The sequence below is a fragment of the Diospyros lotus genome, chromosome 11 (genome assembly GCF_014633365.1).
Source record: "Diospyros lotus cultivar Yz01 chromosome 11, ASM1463336v1, whole genome shotgun sequence".
In the NCBI taxonomy this organism is placed as follows: domain Eukaryota; kingdom Viridiplantae; phylum Streptophyta; class Magnoliopsida; order Ericales; family Ebenaceae; genus Diospyros; species Diospyros lotus.
In genome coordinates this window covers 24,352,773-24,372,485 of record NC_068348.1, presented here as the reverse complement: position 1 = coordinate 24,372,485, position 19,713 = coordinate 24,352,773, and the positions used below count along the sequence as shown (strand labels likewise).

The following is a 19,713-nucleotide window of genomic DNA, read 5'->3' as shown; positions in this document are numbered from 1 at the left end:
TAAAAAATTTATTTGGCAGTCGGTATTTGACGGTATTACTTTATATTTCAAGATTTCTCCCGATTTAAAAAAATCTCATTTTTCTGTAATTTATTTTAATTAAAATTTTATGTTAATATTTAAAAATTAATAATATAAATTAGATCTTGTCTCTTCATATACCAACATGCTTACACATTCTCCAAACACTATTCAATCATAAAAAAAACCATTTATGTGTTCCAAAAACTACACTTTTTTCATAAATCTAGACTTAATTAATGACTTATAAAAATTTTATTCTGGGTAAGTAAAAAAATTAAAAAATATAATAAAATATCAAAATAGTAATTAAAAATGGGTGGGAAAAATTTTAACGGTTGTTTTGTTATAATATATATATATAGATATATATATATATATTTTTTTGGTCTTCCCCTCCTAGTAAGTGAATTTAGATCCTTCAATCAGAAATCGAACCGTCTAGGATTCATATTCAATTTAAAATCATGTTCATCGAAGTCTTCATCTTAGATGAAAATGAACTAGCTAGCTAGGTTCAAGATTTGCTTTATTTAATTTCGCATGAAATTGAACTCAGATCAAAATGACTTCTGAGTTTCGAACGATTTGGGTCCTAGCTAGATGATCATCTTTGATTAGATGTTGGGTTTTGATTGAATAAATAGAAATAGAGGAGAGAAGAGAGAGAAGATAATGGGAAGGAAGAAGAACTAAAGAGAGAGACTAGAAGGGAGAAAGGGTGGGGGAACAGGAGAGGAAACGGACAGAAGACAACTAATTTAAATAAAAATAAAATAAAATAGATAAATTTAGAGTTGGTTACAAAAAGAGCCGAGTACCAAGCGTGATTATATATGAGGTCTTCTATATTTAAAAATAAAATTACATATAATAAATATAAATAATTTTTTTTATTATATAAAAATATTCAAAATTATCACAATAATAATTTAAAATTGACAATATTTCATTTTAAATTTACTCTTCATAATTTTAGATGAAAAATTAACAAATATTTTTTAGTAAACATAATAAATCAATTCAAATACGAAAATTAATGCAATATCAAATTTAAATGTAATTGAGAAACAATAGAACCTAGTTATATTTAATATTTAAATTGAAATCTGCAAAACAAATTAATAGAAGAATATAACCATGAAAAATAAAAAAAATTAATTACACTTTTTAGAATTTCCCATCGCCCACAAAACAAGCCTAGACCCACTACTACCAAAAATTTTGAGAACTTAGCGTGTACTTGTTTCTTCGTTAAAAATAATTTTTGTTGTCCTCCATTTTTTTTCCTTTTAACTGTAAAATTTAGAATAAAAAGAAAGAAAAGCCAAATAAAATTTTAAGCTTGAATAGTAAATTGAAAAGCAATGCATACCAAAGCAGAATAGTGGCATTCCGTTAACGTCAACTGACAAGCAACAACGATCGGGCTAGAGACGACGAAGAGGGAAGTATGTGAGAGAGATAAAGGCAATGGGGATTTGAAATTTGAACTTAGAAAATTTAGAGATTTGGTCAAGGGAAAGAGGAGGGGCATTTCTATCATTATTTTTTTTTCTTTGAAATATTTTTTTGTTAAATAAAAAATAAAATAATTTATAGAAATAATATTAATAATTATTTAATTGACAAAAATTAAATAATTTAAGATTATAATAACTGATAAAATAATTTAGATTTTGATAATTATTAAATAATTTAAATATTAATTTATGAACCTCACTAAAATTATAAAAAAAAATTAAAAGTAGTTGGATGGATGGGGACTTAGGTGGCTACCTAGATAGCCTATGCCCAAGGTCGGCTCTGGTTACAAATAATAGAATTTTATATTATTTTTGAAAACATAAGAATAATGTATAATTTAAACAAAACTCAAAGATAATTCATGAAATTTATCCAAATTAAATAAGATAAATTTGAATTCAAGAAAATGTCACATTTGATAATTGGAGTGAGCAAATTTAAACATTAAAAGAACTGTCTTAAACCCAAAATATATATATATATAACTACATAAAATAGAGAATAAAATAGAATAATCAAACACATATATCTAACCGATAATAAATTATGCAGTCAATCATTTTGCTAACTAAACATTTGGAAACCGTCAGAAGCAAAATTTGCATCTTATTAAAAAGTCTAACTCATAAATAAAGAAAAAATATAAAAATAATTAAGGATAATTGTAATACCCCATGTTCGTGTGTTCGTGTGAGCTGTCACGTAATTTTGATGAGTTTAGGATACTGAAAAATTGAATTAATAGCAGTTACAAGTACCGAATCAACTGCAGAGAGTGTCTCGGGATAGAATTATCTAAGAAAAATGATATAGTTTCGATGAGCGTTCCGAAATAGAATTTATGGTATCGAAAGAAATCTAATCGGGAACAGTTTTCGGTACAGTTAAAATCCAGCTGCCATTTAAGCTGCAAAACCGAATTGTTGCAGGACCCTAGGGGAGCTCCGGTTTTTCGTAAGGATCAACCCTTCAGTGGTTTCGGGATGAAATGACAGCCCGGTGAGGACACTGGGATGGAATTGCCAATATCAAGTAATTTTGAATTATTAATTTTGTGTTTTCAGTATTTTAATGCCAAATAATTCAGTGTTCAAGGATATTATGATAATTAGAGAATTATTTTAATAAATGTAGGGTTAAAATTGGGCATTTATATATATATATATTCATTTATTATAAGGTAATTTATATGTAATATATATATATATAATATATGTATACACGCATGGCAGAGGCTCTGTAAAACGCAACCCACATCTGTGTAAATTTTGGAAGCCTTTACACGCAAACTCCATGCCTGTCGAGATTTATGGGAGATTTTACACGCCAAGAAAATTTGCACGCAATGGGGTACGGCCAGTGAGGGGAGGGATTAACCGAGCGCTTATAAATAGGGAGCAATTGGAGAAGAAGAAGCACGGGAGCTTCGGATAGAGGGGGGCCGAGTGATGCGAGAGAGAGGGGGGATCGAGCTAGGGCTGGGTGATCCGAGAGAGAGAGAGAGAGAAAGAGAGAGTGAGATGGAAGGAGGTGGGCCGAAGTCGGCCATGGCTATTCGCGAAGCAAGCTCGAGCAAGGCAGCTGGAACGATCGAAGGCGCTGGCAGCAGGTCGAGGCAGCGACTATGGGTGCGGCGTCCGGCGAGGGCTAAGGCGAGCAGCAGCACCGGTCAGCCATGGCCGACGCAAAGCTACTGGGCGCGAAGCAGGTGCGGCCATGGCTGCGATGGCGGTGGTCGCACGGGCGGTGGCTCGCGGCGGAGGGCATGGCGCGGGCGGCAGCGGCGCTGGCAGCGGCTCGCGGTGGCGACGATAGCTGGTGCGTTGCAGACGTTCGCGAGGAAGCAGGGGAGGGAAGAAGAAAGAAGAAGGAGGAAGAAGAAAAAGAAAAAGAAAAAGAAAAAAATAGAAAAATGATGGGAAAAAATCCTAGAAAATCCCAAAAAAATAGGAAATTATGTTTCGGTGATATCCCGGAGATTTTGGTGAGAAAAACGGTCCGGGCACGCGTTTCAAGGATAGGGCACGCATACCAACGAAATCCAAGATGCTAAGTTAAGGTGAGTAAAATTTCCTAGAAAATTCCAAAAATTCTAGAATATTATTTTATGAATTTTCGTAGTGAAATATTTGAGAAAATATTTTTAGAAATATTTAATCTAGATTTATTGAGGAAAAATAGGAAGAAATGGAGAGAAAATTATAGAAAATGCCAGTAATTATGGAAAAAATAGGTTTTAATGTTTATTTAAATAATTATGGTGATTAGGATACTTTGAGGCTGAAGTTGAAAAGACTCGTGCAAATTTTGAAGTTGGCACGTAAATCGAGGCAAGACACGGATATCGAGGTAGCCCGATAAGCTCTAGAAGGTAAGTAGTACTTTCTCGAAAATATTTTCATCATATTGACATGCCCTGATATGTATCTATCACGTAGAATGCATACATGACTATGAAATGCATGAATACACGTTGATATCATTGATCACACGCATATGAGGCCGTAGGGAGTATAAACTGGCACCGCTGCCTTACCAAGGGTGCACCCATACACCCCGGCTTCAAAAGAGGAGGCCGCTAAAATGGTAGGTAGCATGAGGGGTGCAGTTGACACCTACGATGAAAGACATTGCATACACTCATGACATAGCATTATGTACCCTTACTTAGATGGTTCATAATCTAATTTGGGTTCGCCCCCGGAACATTCAACGTTCCAGTTGGGACTTGCAAAGATGATTCCGAGAATAGTGATATGTAGTGACGTGAGACGTCAAGAAGCGAGTAAATGTATCATGTTATGTTGTAATATGAGTAGTTTAAGAATTATGTACATTGTATTGTCAGACGCTTATGAATTAACTTTGTAATGAATGTCATGTCTAGTTATTATTATATGAGCAGGTTCGATTCAGCTTCCGCTTTGTATTTATTTTCTAGTGTAGATATCTCGCACTAGATGAGGTCTTAGGGAATTTCGGGATAATGTAAAGAAAAAAAAAAAAAGAAAAGACCAAATTTCCTAAGATATAACACGCCCTAAAGAAGTGGGCTGTTACAATAATAGTAACCCAATAATAAATATATTTTATTTTATTATATGCTATTTTTAACATTCAAATAATTAGTTAAACGAGTTAAAATAAGATATATTTGTTATTACTTAATAAAATTGTTTAAATATTAAAAATAAAATGTAATAAATTAATATTATTTAAAAATAATATATTTATTATTACTTAATTGTTACCTTACCAACAATAAATAATATTATCCAATAATTAATAGAAATAATGCTAAGCACGACCAGCGTCGAATTTCTTCCTCAACCCACCTTTTTTGAAAGCTCCAATCCACAAGCACATCAAACAACAATGCCTTACCGTGATGTGTCGGGTATCTATTGGTCCAAACGACCCGACTGTAACAAGCCAAATGAATCTCGGCCGCACAGAACCCACTTTTCCCAAACTTTAAGAATCTGTTGACAAAGTCATAGACAGATGTACTCGTTCACGAGATTGGCGCCACTTATGCCGATTCAGTTAGCCATTTCGGAACTTTCACGGGAAAATATGGGAAGCGAAGGAAAATTTCAAGTCCCAAGCGAAGGAAAAGTAAAATAAAATATAAAGTTTCTGGGAGTAAATTGTTGTTGGTATCGGTGTTGACTCGCAACAAAATGCTGAACTCTCAACCGAATTGAGTAGAAAAAGCCTCTCCACTACGCGTTGTTCGCTCCCAGACGACGACGATTCAAATGGTCCGATTGGATCCTCGATTCGCTCCCAATCCGGATCGATCGAATTCTGGGAAAGATTCATATTAAGAGCACCCTCGGAAATTGAAGAGGTGCGCTCGAATTCAGATGTTTCTAGGGCGTATGAACTCGGGGATCTGATCGGAAGAAAGCTGAATTGATTTGATTGATTGAAAGGTGCGACTTTTGTAGATTGTGGGTTGTGGATAAAGATTTGCAGGTAGAATGAGCAAAGAGCCTGCGAAGTTGGACGACGAACAGCTCGCGGAATTGCGAGAAATTTTCCGGTCATTCGATCGGAACAACGACGGGAGCCTAACGCAGCTGGAGCTCGGCTCGCTGCTGAGATCTCTTGGCCTGAAGCCGAGTTCTGACCAGCTCGAGGCGCTGATACAGAAAGCGGACATCAACAGCAACGGCCTGGTCGAGTTCTCGGAGTTCGTGGCGCTCGTGGCGCCGGAGCTTCTGCCGGCGAAGTCGCCCTACACGGAGGAGCAGCTCCGGCAGCTGTTCCGTATGTTTGACCGCGACGGGAACGGGTATATCACAGCGGCGGAGTTGGCACACTCCATGGCCAAGCTCGGGCACGCTTTGACGGCGGAGGAGCTCACCGGGATGATCCGGGAGGCCGACACAGACGGCGACGGCCGGATTAGCTTTCAGGAGTTCTCTCAGGCCATCACTTCAGCTGCCTTTGACAACTCTTGGGCTTGATTTTGGGAAATTTTCAGGTGCCATAATTTTTCACCGTTGTTCTGTTATTTTCTCTTTTGTCTTTTCGAGTATGTGACAAGCTTGCATGCAGAAGACCAAATCCAAACCTATTTCCCTCAGAGCGAACGGATAATATCTCTTTCCTTAAACTTAATTAACAACTTTATTAGTCCCTTTCTTCCCTTTTATTTAGTTTAAAGAAAATTGTGAGGCACTATATTTCTTGAGTAAGTGATGATCGAACAAAACAGAGAGATATCATTGCAAAGAATCTTTGAACAGGGCTGCTGAAATTGTTATTGTTTGCTTGCTAAATAACAATCCAAGAAATTCTGACTCGATTTCGTTTTTTCTATGCCAGATTAGGCCATGATCCCATATCCATCTGCCTGCAGGTTGTTCTCTACATCGGCCGAGAGCTAATTCTACTCACCGGTTAGCAAATTTCTAGATCTTTGATGTTGTAGGAGTTGTAGATTCATCCTCCATCGTTGTGCTTGATCGGTGTGGAAAGATTTTCTTCCCCAGTCTTCTGGGTTAGCCTCCTTGTTCAGGGAATTAGTTTTGATTTGCTCTTAGCATTGAATGTCACTGCCACTGATCCTTAGAAAGCCACTGATGTCATTTCTAAGGTTGGCTGAAATCTCTGTTCATGAAAGAACATTAATTTTGGGAAATTTTATATGCCTGATGACTCATGACTGATGAGCACTTCACTTCAGCTCGTGTGAATTTGTGTGTCCATTGCAAAGATTCAACTGCTTCAACAAATCTGACTAGTGATCTAACCCCATTTTTTAATTTTTACTTAATCAGTCTTTGTTAACTAAGATATTGATCCAAAAAAAGTAAAATATAAAAAATATTCTGTCGACGTTCAGAATTGATCTACAGTGATTCATTGGCACGCACTGATAAAATAAACATGAATGCAAAGAAAAGAAATAAATAGCACCAATAATAAACGATACGCAAAAGAGTTTTTACATGGTTTGGTCAGAATGATGCTTAGTTTACAACTGTTCTTTGATAATTTCGGCAAAGGAACAATATGTAATCGATCATGCCCATACAATGATTTTTCAACCCTTATTTATAGAGTGATGTGTTTATAATTTTAATGACTTTTAAATATAGAAAGATAATATTACCAGGATAATATGTCCTTATCAGCTCCACAAAATCGAGAAAGGGTTCCGCATTATCAGGGACTTGATTTACTACAGATAAGGTAGGTGGACATTGCCCCCCGATTATCCCACAATTTGGTTCATTTCGTGAACTGATCGGTTCGGTTAGTGAGCTAAAGGCATTACTGGGAGCTCGCTTACTTTTGCGGTTTGAGCTCGGGTTTCAGCGATATGCAAGCTTATTGTGATGACCTTAGCCTTAAGCCCATTGGGTTTCGGGAGATTGGGGCAGCCTGCACGGTTGAGTCTAGTCCATTAGGAGTGGTCCAGAAAATACTCGTAACATATTCTAAATTTTTGTCATTTTTAATGTATTTATTAAACTTATCTGGTGATACTTAAAAAAAAAAATTATGTAACTTCTTATTTAATATTTTCTAAATATGCTTATCTCTCTTCCTTTTTAAACTTTACAATAAGAAAAAATTATGTATATGTCCTCTAGTATATTCTAAAAAAATTAACAAACAGTTTAATAAAAATTTTAAAATATCTTTCAATATTATCTTGATCATTCTATATCTTAATCTGAAAAATATTTTATACTTATCTTGATATAATTTTATTTTATTAATCTTAACAAATGCTCTCTTAATTGAAAAAGAACTAGCTAGTTATAATTTAAATATTCATTTCTTTTACTTGGAAGTTTTCCTCTAAAAAGTAATATTGTTACAGTTTAAGCAAAAAAAAAATCTGTCTTCGTATAATGTAAAAGATTGTCAAGATTCTAGATTGTATCCTTAGAAGTTTGAAATTTGAATTTGAACATAGCATAAAATAAAGATTTTTGTGGTGGATGCAAGTATAATCGAGAATAGTGGACATTGGAAGAGTCAACTACAACCACTCGAGCCACAAGCCCACAAGTAATCCTACTTTTACATTTAAATTAACATTGCATTAGTTAATTATTAATACATTTCTTATTAAATTATTTAAATAAAAAATATATTAATAATTTATTCAAACAATAAATTATTAATACACCTCTATAAATATGCAATAAATAAAGAGTAATTAAGAGAATATTAATATAAGTGTCAATCTAATGTGCAAGTAACATTATTCTAAGTCTACAACCACAATAATGGATGGGTTGTGTGGGCATAACCAACCACATTATGCCTAAAAGGAATGCGGGGTGTGGGTATTGCATTTTTTCCTCTCATCTAATTTTATTTTCATTCTTTGGTATGCCTAAGGTGACAGGTATTAGATGGATATCTATGTATCGAATAAATTTTTATTCTAATAAATTTTTATTCATAGCTAATTAAATAAAGGTAAATTGCATATACTGGTTTGATTTGTTTGTTCAAACACCCTTAATATTTCAAAATTAGCCTTACAAGCTCCCATGTAGTTTTTTATTGCATAACATTAATTAACTTATTTAAATCAAAAAATGAATTTAAATAAATTAAAATAAAAGTAGAAAAATAAAAATAATTTTCTACTAGAACATTTTAGTGGACGAAGAACTTATTGCTAATGGGTTATTTGCTGTCGACAATAAATTCTAGGGAAAAGTTCCAGGGAATTGATGCAGAAAAAGAGAGAGCCGAAAGGGGATAAGAAAAAAAAAATGATGAAGATGGCTTCCAACCATGCAAAAATATGAGCGATCGACATTTAAGATCAAACGCATTGGGTTCATCCTAGATCATTGAATTTAAGGTGTGTTTGATTGCATTATTTAGAATTTAATTTTAAGTAATATTGCTTAGAAAATAAAAAGCATCTCACCCTCTTAAAAAATGAATTTTATAGAAAAAAACTTTAAATGGTTGTACCATACATATTTTTTCATGAAAAAATTAAGTGTTTGATTGTTTTCTATAAAAAATATATAATAATTACATATTTTTCATAGAAAATATGTGTAATCAAACACACTATTAGTTGTCTTCCTTGATTGAACCTTTATGGCTTCATTCGTCTTTGACAATAAATTTTCTATCTTTTTCTTCACTTTCCCCCTTATTTTCCCTTAGGTGTAAAAGAATTAATCTTTCCCTGAGCTAAAACTCATGGGGTTTGTCTCTAAGGTATGGCACAAGTGATAAAATTTCGATTTTTTTTTTTAGAGTGGCGGAAAATTAATTCTTGGTGGAGACAGAAATATCCTATTTGGTGGGGACTGATTGCGTGTTCACTTAGAAGAGTATAAATTTGCGACCGCATTTGATTTACCCAGAGACCAAACTAGGGGGAAAGACCGATCTCTTCCAGAACTAGGCAGGCGAAACCCAGACACCTAGATCATCATTAAAAAAAAAACTCATAGGGTTCCATTTAATGATCTTTTTGTAATATGTGATTTTTTTAAAAAATAAAAATCAAATATAAATTTTAAATTAATTTAAGACTGATAAGGGATTTAATGATAATTAGAAAAATTATCCAACCTTCCAAAAAAAATTATGGGAACCAAAGATAATTTTAGAAAGAAGTGGGACTAAGAGTGATTCTTGATGGTTTTTTTTTTGTTTTTTTTTACAAAGCCAAGGAGTTAACTTTGAATGCAAAAAATTCAGCAAACCAAATCAAATTAGCCCAAGTCCATTACTAGGTCTCGTAAACATAATGAAGGCAAATCTGTAGAACTTGGTTTTATTGAAAAATGTTGGACGAATCAAGAAATATTCACATTTAAAGTTAGAACTTACTTAAGACAACCAAACCACCGATCTAATTTTGAGCTTTCTAACTTCTCAAATTTGATTAATCGACCTAATTTTGAGCTTTCTAACTTCCCAAATTTGATTAATCAAGTCTAAAATAACGCACTAAACTTGGTGAACATATCAAAAATGTTAAACTAGTTACTCAATTTTAGAATAAATGTTCATCGAAGTAAATCGACAAATGATTCTTGAAGATAACATGAAAGTTGGTGACTCAGTGATTTTTGTACGAAATTTCAGTCACAAAAAATGAGAAATCGAAGACTAAAGATTAAAGAAATATTGAGACAAAAAAACTAAAAGAATATCAAACAACCATCCGTTAAAGCCCTAGAATGATCACATTTTGCTGAGAGTTGCTCCACATTCGATCTAATTAATCTTAAAACAAAAAATGGAAAGAGAATTGAGGAAAAATTGTCCAAATTAAATCAAAAATAACAAGAATTGATGCACATCCCTACAAAAAATCAATCCAAATGCGAGGATGATTGGCAAAGCTGATAGCATGGCATTGGTGGTGACAGTCATTAAATTCGTAAGAATTTTGGAGGTGACTGAAGATAAAAACAAATGAGGAGCTTTATCTATATATTGTTGTTTTGATCTTTATTTTAGTTTTGATGATGAAAAATAATATTCTTTTATGATGACATAAATATTTTATTTTATTTTTGTCTTTATGCCCTGAACCATTTTATAAGCCTATAAACTTTAAAATGAAAATCAATTTCACATATTAAAATCTAATGTCAAATATCTCTTGATAGCACTAGAAAAATTAAGTTTTTATGTCATAAGATTCAATTAAAATTTATAACATCTTGGTATTTTTAAAAAATAATAAAATGTAATTTTAAGTATTAAAAATAAATTATTAAAAATTTATAATTTGAAGAAATTTAATTGAAGAATTATATCCATATCTTTTTTTTTCAAACAAAAAGAATTATGTACCCTTCGAAAGATAGGGAATTAAATTATCATTATGTATTAAAAGGTGGTCAAATGTTATTATTCCATGTGTTGAGTGGCCAGCAAAGAAAATGGAGTAAAGTAATCAAAAGAAAGAGAGAGCAATCTGGAAGGAGCAATGCTAGGCGTCATGACTGATGACAGTCATGACGCCTACGTGGCAGCACACCACATGAGAGAGGCGCGCGCCTCTCATGTGAGGCGCAGCACACCTAATGGTGTGCTGCCAGCTGGGGTCATGACTGTCATCAGTCATGACGCAAATAAGCACTTCTTGAGATTAAAAAATATATATATACATAAGTGGTGAAAGTGGAGGCTATGCATACGAAATTAAAATACATGTATTATATTATAATACTAATAAAGGAAATTAGAAGTGGGTGGCCGTGCATAACTGTATGTATGTGTATATAATGATATATATTATATTAATAACATATATTATATACCACATATGGTATATTAAATTAGCAAATAAATCGTGCAATATAAAAGCAAGGGAAGTGGGAGGAGTCTTCCATGAGCAGCCACGCGTCCAGCTTCCAATTTCTCTTCAAATTTCACTCCATTTTATGCCATCTCGGCCAAGTGAATTAGGATAATTCTCATTGACTTAATGGCTTAAATGATGGCCTTTGGGAAAATGCGAGAGGCTTGGCTGCCAAGCCAAGGCATAAAAATGCCTATAAATAGGACTTGAGAAATTGGATTCTCGACGGGGAATTTTTGTGGGAAGAAAATTAAAAGAAAGTCAGATATTGTGTATCAAGTATAAAAATAATTAAAATTAAGTGAAGGATATTTGATATAATGTTTGTAATAAATAATTTTTATGGTTTAGCATATTGAATTTTTATTTAAGTGGTTTGGAGCCGTGGCGTTGACTTTTCAAATAATTTTTAATAGCATAAAAAGTATTATCTCAAGCAAGTTCTTGTTTCATTTTATTCCCAAATATAAATTCTTGTTCCGTTATATTTTCCACGGCAAGTCATTGTACCCTCTTTTTCTCGAAACATGAGCCTATTTTATTAAAAGTTAAAAATCTTGACTATATAGTTATGGAGACGATTGAATGGATCATGGTTGGGGAATTTTTGTGTCTCTCGTTGTGTCTTGTTCATAGCCGAGAAGGGCTTGTATCGCTCCCTAGTTTCTTGTGGAATGATCTCTCACCTTGTTAGGTCAAATTCCAAATGGGTGGTTGTGTGACGGATGGTGGGTTTTTAGGTCTCTTATATGTGAATTTAATATTTATTTAATTACAGTCTGATGTTAACAATGTGTGTCAGGTTTTGGAAATTATATCAATGGGGGACCATATTTTGTGAGTGCTTTAGCATGGGCATCTTAGGGTGTCTAGGATGTGTCTCACATGAGCATTGCATTGAATGTGTATTACTATATGGACGAAGCATGACCTGATGCATGACTTATAAGGGCATTCGTATCACGTTTATGCTTACTACGCCATTGCATTCTTATTTGTGCATTGCATGGTTCCATTGCTTGCGGTTATTATTATTGCTATTATTATTTTTAAGTTAGACGGGAGGACTGTGTCGGGCCGGGTGACGGGAGTATTGACCCGATGGAGCTTTGGTTCGATTTTTAGACTAGCTCGGGGAAAGGCCGAAGGAAAACTTGATTTTAGATTAGCTTGAGAGAAGCCTGAGGAAAGACTTGATTTTAGATTAGCTCGAGAAGAGCCCGAGGGAAGACTTGTTTTGATATGAGGTTTTGCATACATAATTCACGAGTAGGAGGACCAACTCGAGGAAGCTTGGGACTACGATGGAGTGTCGATTGAAGTTGGTGTTCATAATAGGGGATTCAGTGTTGGAGCACAGAGTATTTATGCTTGCTAATTCATGGCAGCAGTAGGTTTGTTAGGGATTTGGGTACCGGTGTTTTTTATGTAGGCTCTAAAGACTATTATGTGCATGTCAATTTATGCAGTTATTCTCTGTCATGTGGTTCCTGTTGTGAATGTATATGCCTTGGGCACATGGTGTACTATTTGTACTAGGTTATTCTCCCAAAGCGTTATTGGCCTTTGCTTCTTGAATATACTTATTGAGTCTTGTGAGTCACCATTACTTTCCATCATTTCAGGTAAGGAGGATGCCTGAGTTGGTGGGTTCTCTCAGTGGTGCTGGGACCTATCCTTCAGATCATAGTATTGTATGCAGAGTCTATTGAAGATAGGGTCCTAGGCATAGTTTTTGTTTTGTCAGGTTGATAAACTTTTGTTTTTGAGAACGATACGTGTTATATAGTCTCAAATTGTCATATGTTGCATGGGAACCTAATTTGTGTAACCATGAGGTTGGCTATGTAAGAATGGCTATGAAATGTCATGTGTTGTTTTTTTTACAAGATGCTTTGTGAGAATTGTTCTATATTATCCTATTTATAATCTTTTCACGGATCCTCTATGCTAGCAGGAGCTCCGAGAGGCGGCCGTTACAAAATTGACTCATCAAAATTGGTTTTGAAGTGCTTGAAAAATGGAGCAAAAATCTTTTAAAGCAAATGACAAACTGTCGACTAATTCTAAAAAACAATCGACTGCTTTTGCACTTGCTGTTAACTTGTCAAATCATGGCTCTCCCCCAAGTGCGGTCGACAACCACAACATAAAAATCGATCGACTATTTTTCAACATGTCGATTGTTTTTCTTCTCATGTCGACCATTTTTCCAATTTGTATACTAACATGTCGACCAATTCTATGAATTTGTCGATCGTTTTTCTAGCAAACTTCTCCAATGGCTAGTTTTGAAGCTCATTAAATGCCCCCAACTACCACCAACAACCAAATTTTTCAAAGCCCTCGTCAAGCTCTATAAATTTAGACCTAGTAAAGCATTTAAGAGGATTAGAGAATTTATTACAAAGTTTCAAGTGTACAAATCATTCTGAATTACTCAAGTGTTCTAAATTTTTTTTCTTGTATTTATTGCTTCAAGTCTTGTATTAATTTTAGAGAGATTTTGTAACTGAGAGATTCATCTCTCAGATCATCTCTTGTTGTAATCTTCTTGTATTTTTCTAGAAAGTATGTTAGAGGGTCTATTTTGATAATAGGAGGTTGTATTTTCTAGTCTTAGGGACCAGAGGAGCCTACTTGTGATCAAGTAAGATGATTTAGTGGAGTTTTTAAAATTCTTAGTGAGAAGTTAAGTTAGTGGATTAGGCCATTTGGCTGACTTACTCTAAAATTTGCTTGTGTCTCCATTACTTTTATTTTTCATTCCTTTTATCTTGATAAGTATTGCTCTCAATATTGATCATTTTGCACTAAAATCCTCATTTTTTAAAAAAGTTTTCAAGTTAAACTAAAATTTTTAATCATCTAATTCATCCCATCTTGGGTGTATGGTGTCATTGCTAGACAATTCTAACATAGACAACAAATTTATTCTTTGATTGTAAGGCACCAAGCAACAAAAAAGTGACAAAGGAGGGTGAGAGTGTCCAAAAAAGCAAGAGAAAACAAGAATAGATGAAGAGATTCGAGTTCACTAGAAAAACTAGTTCGAAAAACTTAATAATCAAAAAATTGACTAAACAGTACTTTCCAATAATTTTTAGCTAGGAGACTCCGACGTGGTGCTCTGAAGATGATAGGTAGTTAATTCAATGGTTAGTAGTGGTTAAAAGCTCAGTGTAAGGGTGGTCAGAGGTTTGCGGGCAATGAAGTTGCTATAGAAGAAAGAGGGCATGCGTGAAATTTCCAAAAACTCAAGGAAGGCATGCATAATTTTTTAAAAATCTTAAACTTTTCTGCATCACGTTTTCAAACCCCCCCTCCCCCCCCAAAAGAACCTTCTATTTTGTTATATTCTAACATATTTGAAAATTTTCTTTTATGCCCTCAAATCTCATTCAAAATCCGAGATCATACGAGTTATTATTTATTGCATATGTCACCACTTGTTTGACATCTTATACATATTTGACTTTATGAAATTACATAGTACCAAATTGTTGGAATATTAATATTTGTGCTTAAAGTTTCGTATTAAATTCCGATTTAATGTCATCAAACATGCATACATGGCTATGTCATTTCTTTATAACTTGGTGACTTATAAAGGAGGTTATATTTCATTATCAATAGATAAATAATATTAATTATCACAAACCATGGTGTTAGGTTCAATTGATAACTGAATTGATATTAATTTTTGTAAACCTTCAGTCCTAAGGCTTGGATAAGTAGATCATGAGCATGCATACGTGCCTACGCACCATTCGGCCTCGTACCGCGTGCCTTTGCCCTCGCAAGACCTGATTAAAACTACCTTCGAGTTACTCGTCAAGAATAACAGACCGCCTGACACTTGTTGGCCTCTTCCTTCACTATAAATAGGGGTCCTTTGAGATACGTCATCTCTCTCACTCACATTTCTTTCTTGCATTCAAGTATTACATACTTTTGAAATACTAACTTAGGCATTGGATGGTCTGTGCGGGGATGCTTACCCGTGTCCTTAATCGATTTTCTTTTCAAACTAGTTATCCATTGCTCAGAAGGGTTACTCATCTCTATCATTCCATCCTGGGAGAGTCATCCATCACTGTCACTCCACCCTAGAAGAGTTATATATTGCTAGTGAAGCACTCAAACAGAGAAAATGGTTTGAAACGTTTTTTTTTTTTTTGCTATTTTTGTAAATTGAGAAAAGTTTTGGGCTATTTTGCAATTTACGTAAATTGGCCAAAAATGCGTTTCTGGCGACAATGTCACTCATCCCGAAGTTGAAGCCCCATTTCCCCTCTCTTTTCAGTCTTCTTTCTTTTTCTTCATTCGCTTTGTTTTTGTTTCTAAATTCCAAGTTCCATCTCTCAAGCGAGTACTTACTGTTCCAGTGTTCCCTCGCCAATGTTCCTTTGCTTGTTTCGATCACCATTCCTTAGCTAAAAATTGCCCCCCTCTCGGTGTCAAATCTCGAAGCCTCACCACCGGTTGTTCCTACTATCGGTCACCACCGTTGTTCTCCTTTTTGTTGTTTCTGTCGTTCCCTCTCAGTAACCCATCCCCCTTCTCTATGTTCATCTAATTGTTTGTGTTCCTTTTTTTGTGTTTGTATTTCTTTAATTTCAGAGGCTATGTTTGTGTTCGTATTTGTATTTACATTGATACACATGAGTTCCACACATTAATCAAAATAAAATAAGGATTCAAAGCTTTGTGGCATGTAATAGGACATTCTTCTAAAATTTGTTAAAATAAGGATTCAAATCTTATATTATTAATTGAGTACTTCAACTTTGATTGTGAAATTTATTTAGAATAGATGTATAATAAAATGATTGATTTGATCCTTTAATTTTACTTGAAGTGCCGAATAGTTCTCATTTTTCTCCGGACAAATGCGTCTGGCATGGTGGGTTGTCAACTTGTTTTGGTTCATTATGTTTAAATTTTCATTGATGATAGCTTCCATCTCCCGTGTAGATTATTGTTGATAGCTTCTATCAATTTCAGGTCCGTGAACTGTGTTGATTTATTTTCAATTTTTATATGGAGAAGAAGACTTTCATGGCATTATTATGGAGAAAATACTTCTTGTAGATTGAGGGTCATACCTTGGGTTACATCTAAGTGCACAAATAATTAAAATGCTCTCATAAAAATTATAAATTTGCTTCCTCTGTCATTGGCTGCCTCATTTATCCTTTTTCCCCTTCTTTCCATGGTCGCTAGCTATAATCGTTGGTCGTCGCCTCACCACGCCTCACCTCGACTATTACGTCACCTGGCCTAACGCCAACCATTGCCTCCCCCTGCCTCGCACCGACCATCCCAGATCCTCCTTCTTCGCAACAGTCAATGTGAGGCAAGGGTTGGCGTTAGGTGAGATGACACAGCAGTCAGCGTGAGGCGAGGTGAGGCGGCGACTGACAATTGTAGCAAGCGACAGTGGAAAGAATGGGAGAAATGAGAGAGGAGGCAGCCAATAACATAGGAAGCAAATTTATAATTTTTATTATTGATGGTTGTTTGAATGCATTGTGAACTTTATATTTATGTTTGTTTGAATGTATTATAGAATTTTTATTTATTATGTTAGTTCTATACAATGGAAAATATATCCCAAGAGAGAGGGTGAATTGGGATTTGAATAAATTTTCAATAACTTAAAAACTTTTACTTGCAGGACACTATGTTTTGAAACCCGAGGGAGTATGTTTTGAAACTAATTTTTCTATTAAGTATGTTTTGAAATATGGATAAATATGTTTCAAAATCAAATTTATTGTCAGGTATGTTTCAAAACCTATTATAGTATACTTCGAAACCTTATTCTCCAATTGCAAATATTGAAACTCCTTTAGTTTTTTCAAAAACAATTCTTTTGAAAGTATGAACAAGGATAACAATAAGTAAGAATGAGAAATCAAGTACACATAAGATTTATAGTGGTTCGGCACTCGTCTACTCCACTACCTCCAAGTTTACCCACTTGAAGGATTTGCAAACCACAATCACTTTCACTAGCTATCAACGACACCAAGGGTTTTATCATGGTTCGCCCTAAAACCTTACACAATGAATTTTTATAGGCTCAACTCAAACCTTACAACAAGATAAATAACACTTATCTTTTACAACCCAACAATTTGAATGTAAATAAACACCTTACCAAGTAATTATTACAAACCTATTAGTATGGAGTGAGGAGAGCTTGAAAGGATGAGAGCTTTGGTTTCAATTTGTTTCTCCTTTTCACACTACAATGCATACCAAAGAATGATTGAAAGGATCTTCTTTGAAAGCTTGTTAAAAGAGCTTCGTTTGCTTGTACTTGTGGCAAAAATCTCTTATAGATGTGTAAACTTGTGTATGCTTGTAAGATGGTGGCTTCTTGTCTTTAAAAACTGATATATATATATATATATATCAAAGAGATAGCTTTTTTTTTGCTAATTATAACCGTTAGAGACAAGATAATAAAGTAGGCTTTGAAACACATATTTTCAATTTTGAAATGACACATTTTTACACAGATGTTTCGAAACATACATACCATATTTCGAAACATACAACTTTTACAACTGGATATGTACTAATAGACAGAATGAGTGGAAGACATCTTTTAAAAATAAAATGATTTGGTTTTATTCTCCACTTATAACATATCTGAAATTAAAACATCATGGCATGGAGATTATTTCAAAAAATAAGCTTTTCAAAAGGCTTTTGAAATAAAGTGCAAAAGCATGACAAATTTTCAAATATTCTTCTGACATAGTCAGATGTTTCGAAACATGATATGAAGGTTTCAAAATATACTTCAGAAACATGTTAAACAAAGATTTTAAATACACTGCTGTTAGAGATGACAGAGGTTTCGAAACATATTATATAGGTTTCGAAACATATGCTTGGTTTTCAAATAAGTTTCAAAATACAACATATAAACTTATCAAAACTTGAAATCTTATCAATATACATTTCGAAATATGTATAGAAACATGACAAACTAATGTTTCGAAACATGATGCATAAAAATTAAATTTATCCAAACATAACAAAGGGCATTTCGAATATGTATAGAAACACAACATAACTATGTTTCGAAACATTGAAACATGGTTTCGAGACATGATACATGAATTTTGAATTTTTCAAATATTTGAGCTTTCGCGCCAAAATACTAATCATACATGTTTCGAAATATGAAAAACTTATTTCGAAATATGAGATTTTTATAAAGATTTTTTCATTCTAATGTTGGTTTTTCATCAAACACATTTTCTTATATATCAAAAAATATGATACAACATATTGTTTGTGTTTATTTGTATTATGTGTGAATTATTTTTTGTAATTTTTATATTAAAAATTATATTTATAAAAAAACTCTTATATTTTTTAAATTTACACTTTATCCTACGTTTCTATTTTCTATTTTTTTTTTGAAAAAATATTGTTTTCCCGTTTCTGTTTCGTATTGAAATATTTCATGTTTCTATTTCCATGCAAGCTATTTTATCGCTCCAAAGAGTCATCTATCATCCGGATAAGCCATCTCTTGTGTTATCCTTAAACGATATTCCATACCTAAATTCATTGTTATAGTTAAGGCAACAACACAAGCATTGTTGATATAAAATAAACTCCAAATCTCATTTGTCTTTTACTTTATATCCCTACCTTTATATGCTAAAAGCCCTTGAATATGCAAAGTCGCCTTGTGCCTCTTAGGGTAATTCTATTTGCACCCACCTCTTTTGTTCTCCACAGCCACCTTCTACAATTGCAGCAATTATTTTTTAAAAATACCATTTAGTGTACACAACAATCTCTTCGCACACACCATTACCACACCCGACCATCATCGCCTATCATCACTAGCGGCCACGAGGAATGTAGCTGTCCATCATCTCAAAGCTCTCACTAGTGGCCGCTACGAATGTGACTGCCTATCATTGCATTTGTTGGCGGTCACATTTGGATGTGACGAATGTGGTCATCCATCATTGCACCTGCCAACAGTCGCCTATCATCACACCCGACCATCATTGCCCATTATTATCGGATGTTGTGAGGAACGTGGCTATTGGTGAGAGCTTTGGATGGCCATTGACAATGATAGGTGACTGCGTTTGTTATAGTCGCGGGTAGATGCGATGATGGGTGATTGAATGTAGCCGTCGAGTGCGATGATGAGCAGTCGTTGGTGATGATGGACAGGTGAGATGATGGTGTGTGCAAAGAGATAACTGTGTAGACTAAAAAGTATTTTTAAAAAATAATTAATTAATACAATTATAAAAGATAAATGTAGAAAGCAAAATGATGGGTGCAAATAGAAT

General features: G+C 34.1%; 1 protein-coding gene across 3 annotated transcripts; it reads left to right on the top strand.

The window, feature by feature from the left end:
• The first annotated feature begins 5,074 nt into the window (after positions 1 to 5,074).
• On the top strand, positions 5,075 to 6,744 carry LOC127812576 (probable calcium-binding protein CML18). 3 transcript variants are annotated; one of them, XM_052353007.1, is made up of 2 exons: positions 5,075 to 6,040; positions 6,419 to 6,744. In XM_052353007.1, exon 1 carries the CDS (start codon positions 5,535 to 5,537, stop codon positions 6,021 to 6,023), a length of 489 nt encoding a protein of 162 aa, XP_052208967.1. In that variant the 5' UTR covers positions 5,075 to 5,534; the 3' UTR covers positions 6,024 to 6,040; positions 6,419 to 6,744. The 3 variants fall into 3 exon arrangements, with proteins under 3 accessions (XP_052208967.1, XP_052208966.1, XP_052208965.1); XM_052353006.1 differs by having other exon boundaries at positions 6,390 to 6,744; XM_052353005.1 differs by having other exon boundaries at positions 5,077 to 6,040; positions 6,385 to 6,744.
• The last annotated feature ends 12,969 nt before the right edge of the window (positions 6,745 to 19,713 follow it).

Coding starts and splice junctions, on each gene's coding strand:
- LOC127812576 (XM_052353007.1), top strand. CDS start 5,535: ATGAGCAAAGAGCCTGCGAAGTTGGACGACGAACAGCTCGCGGAATTG.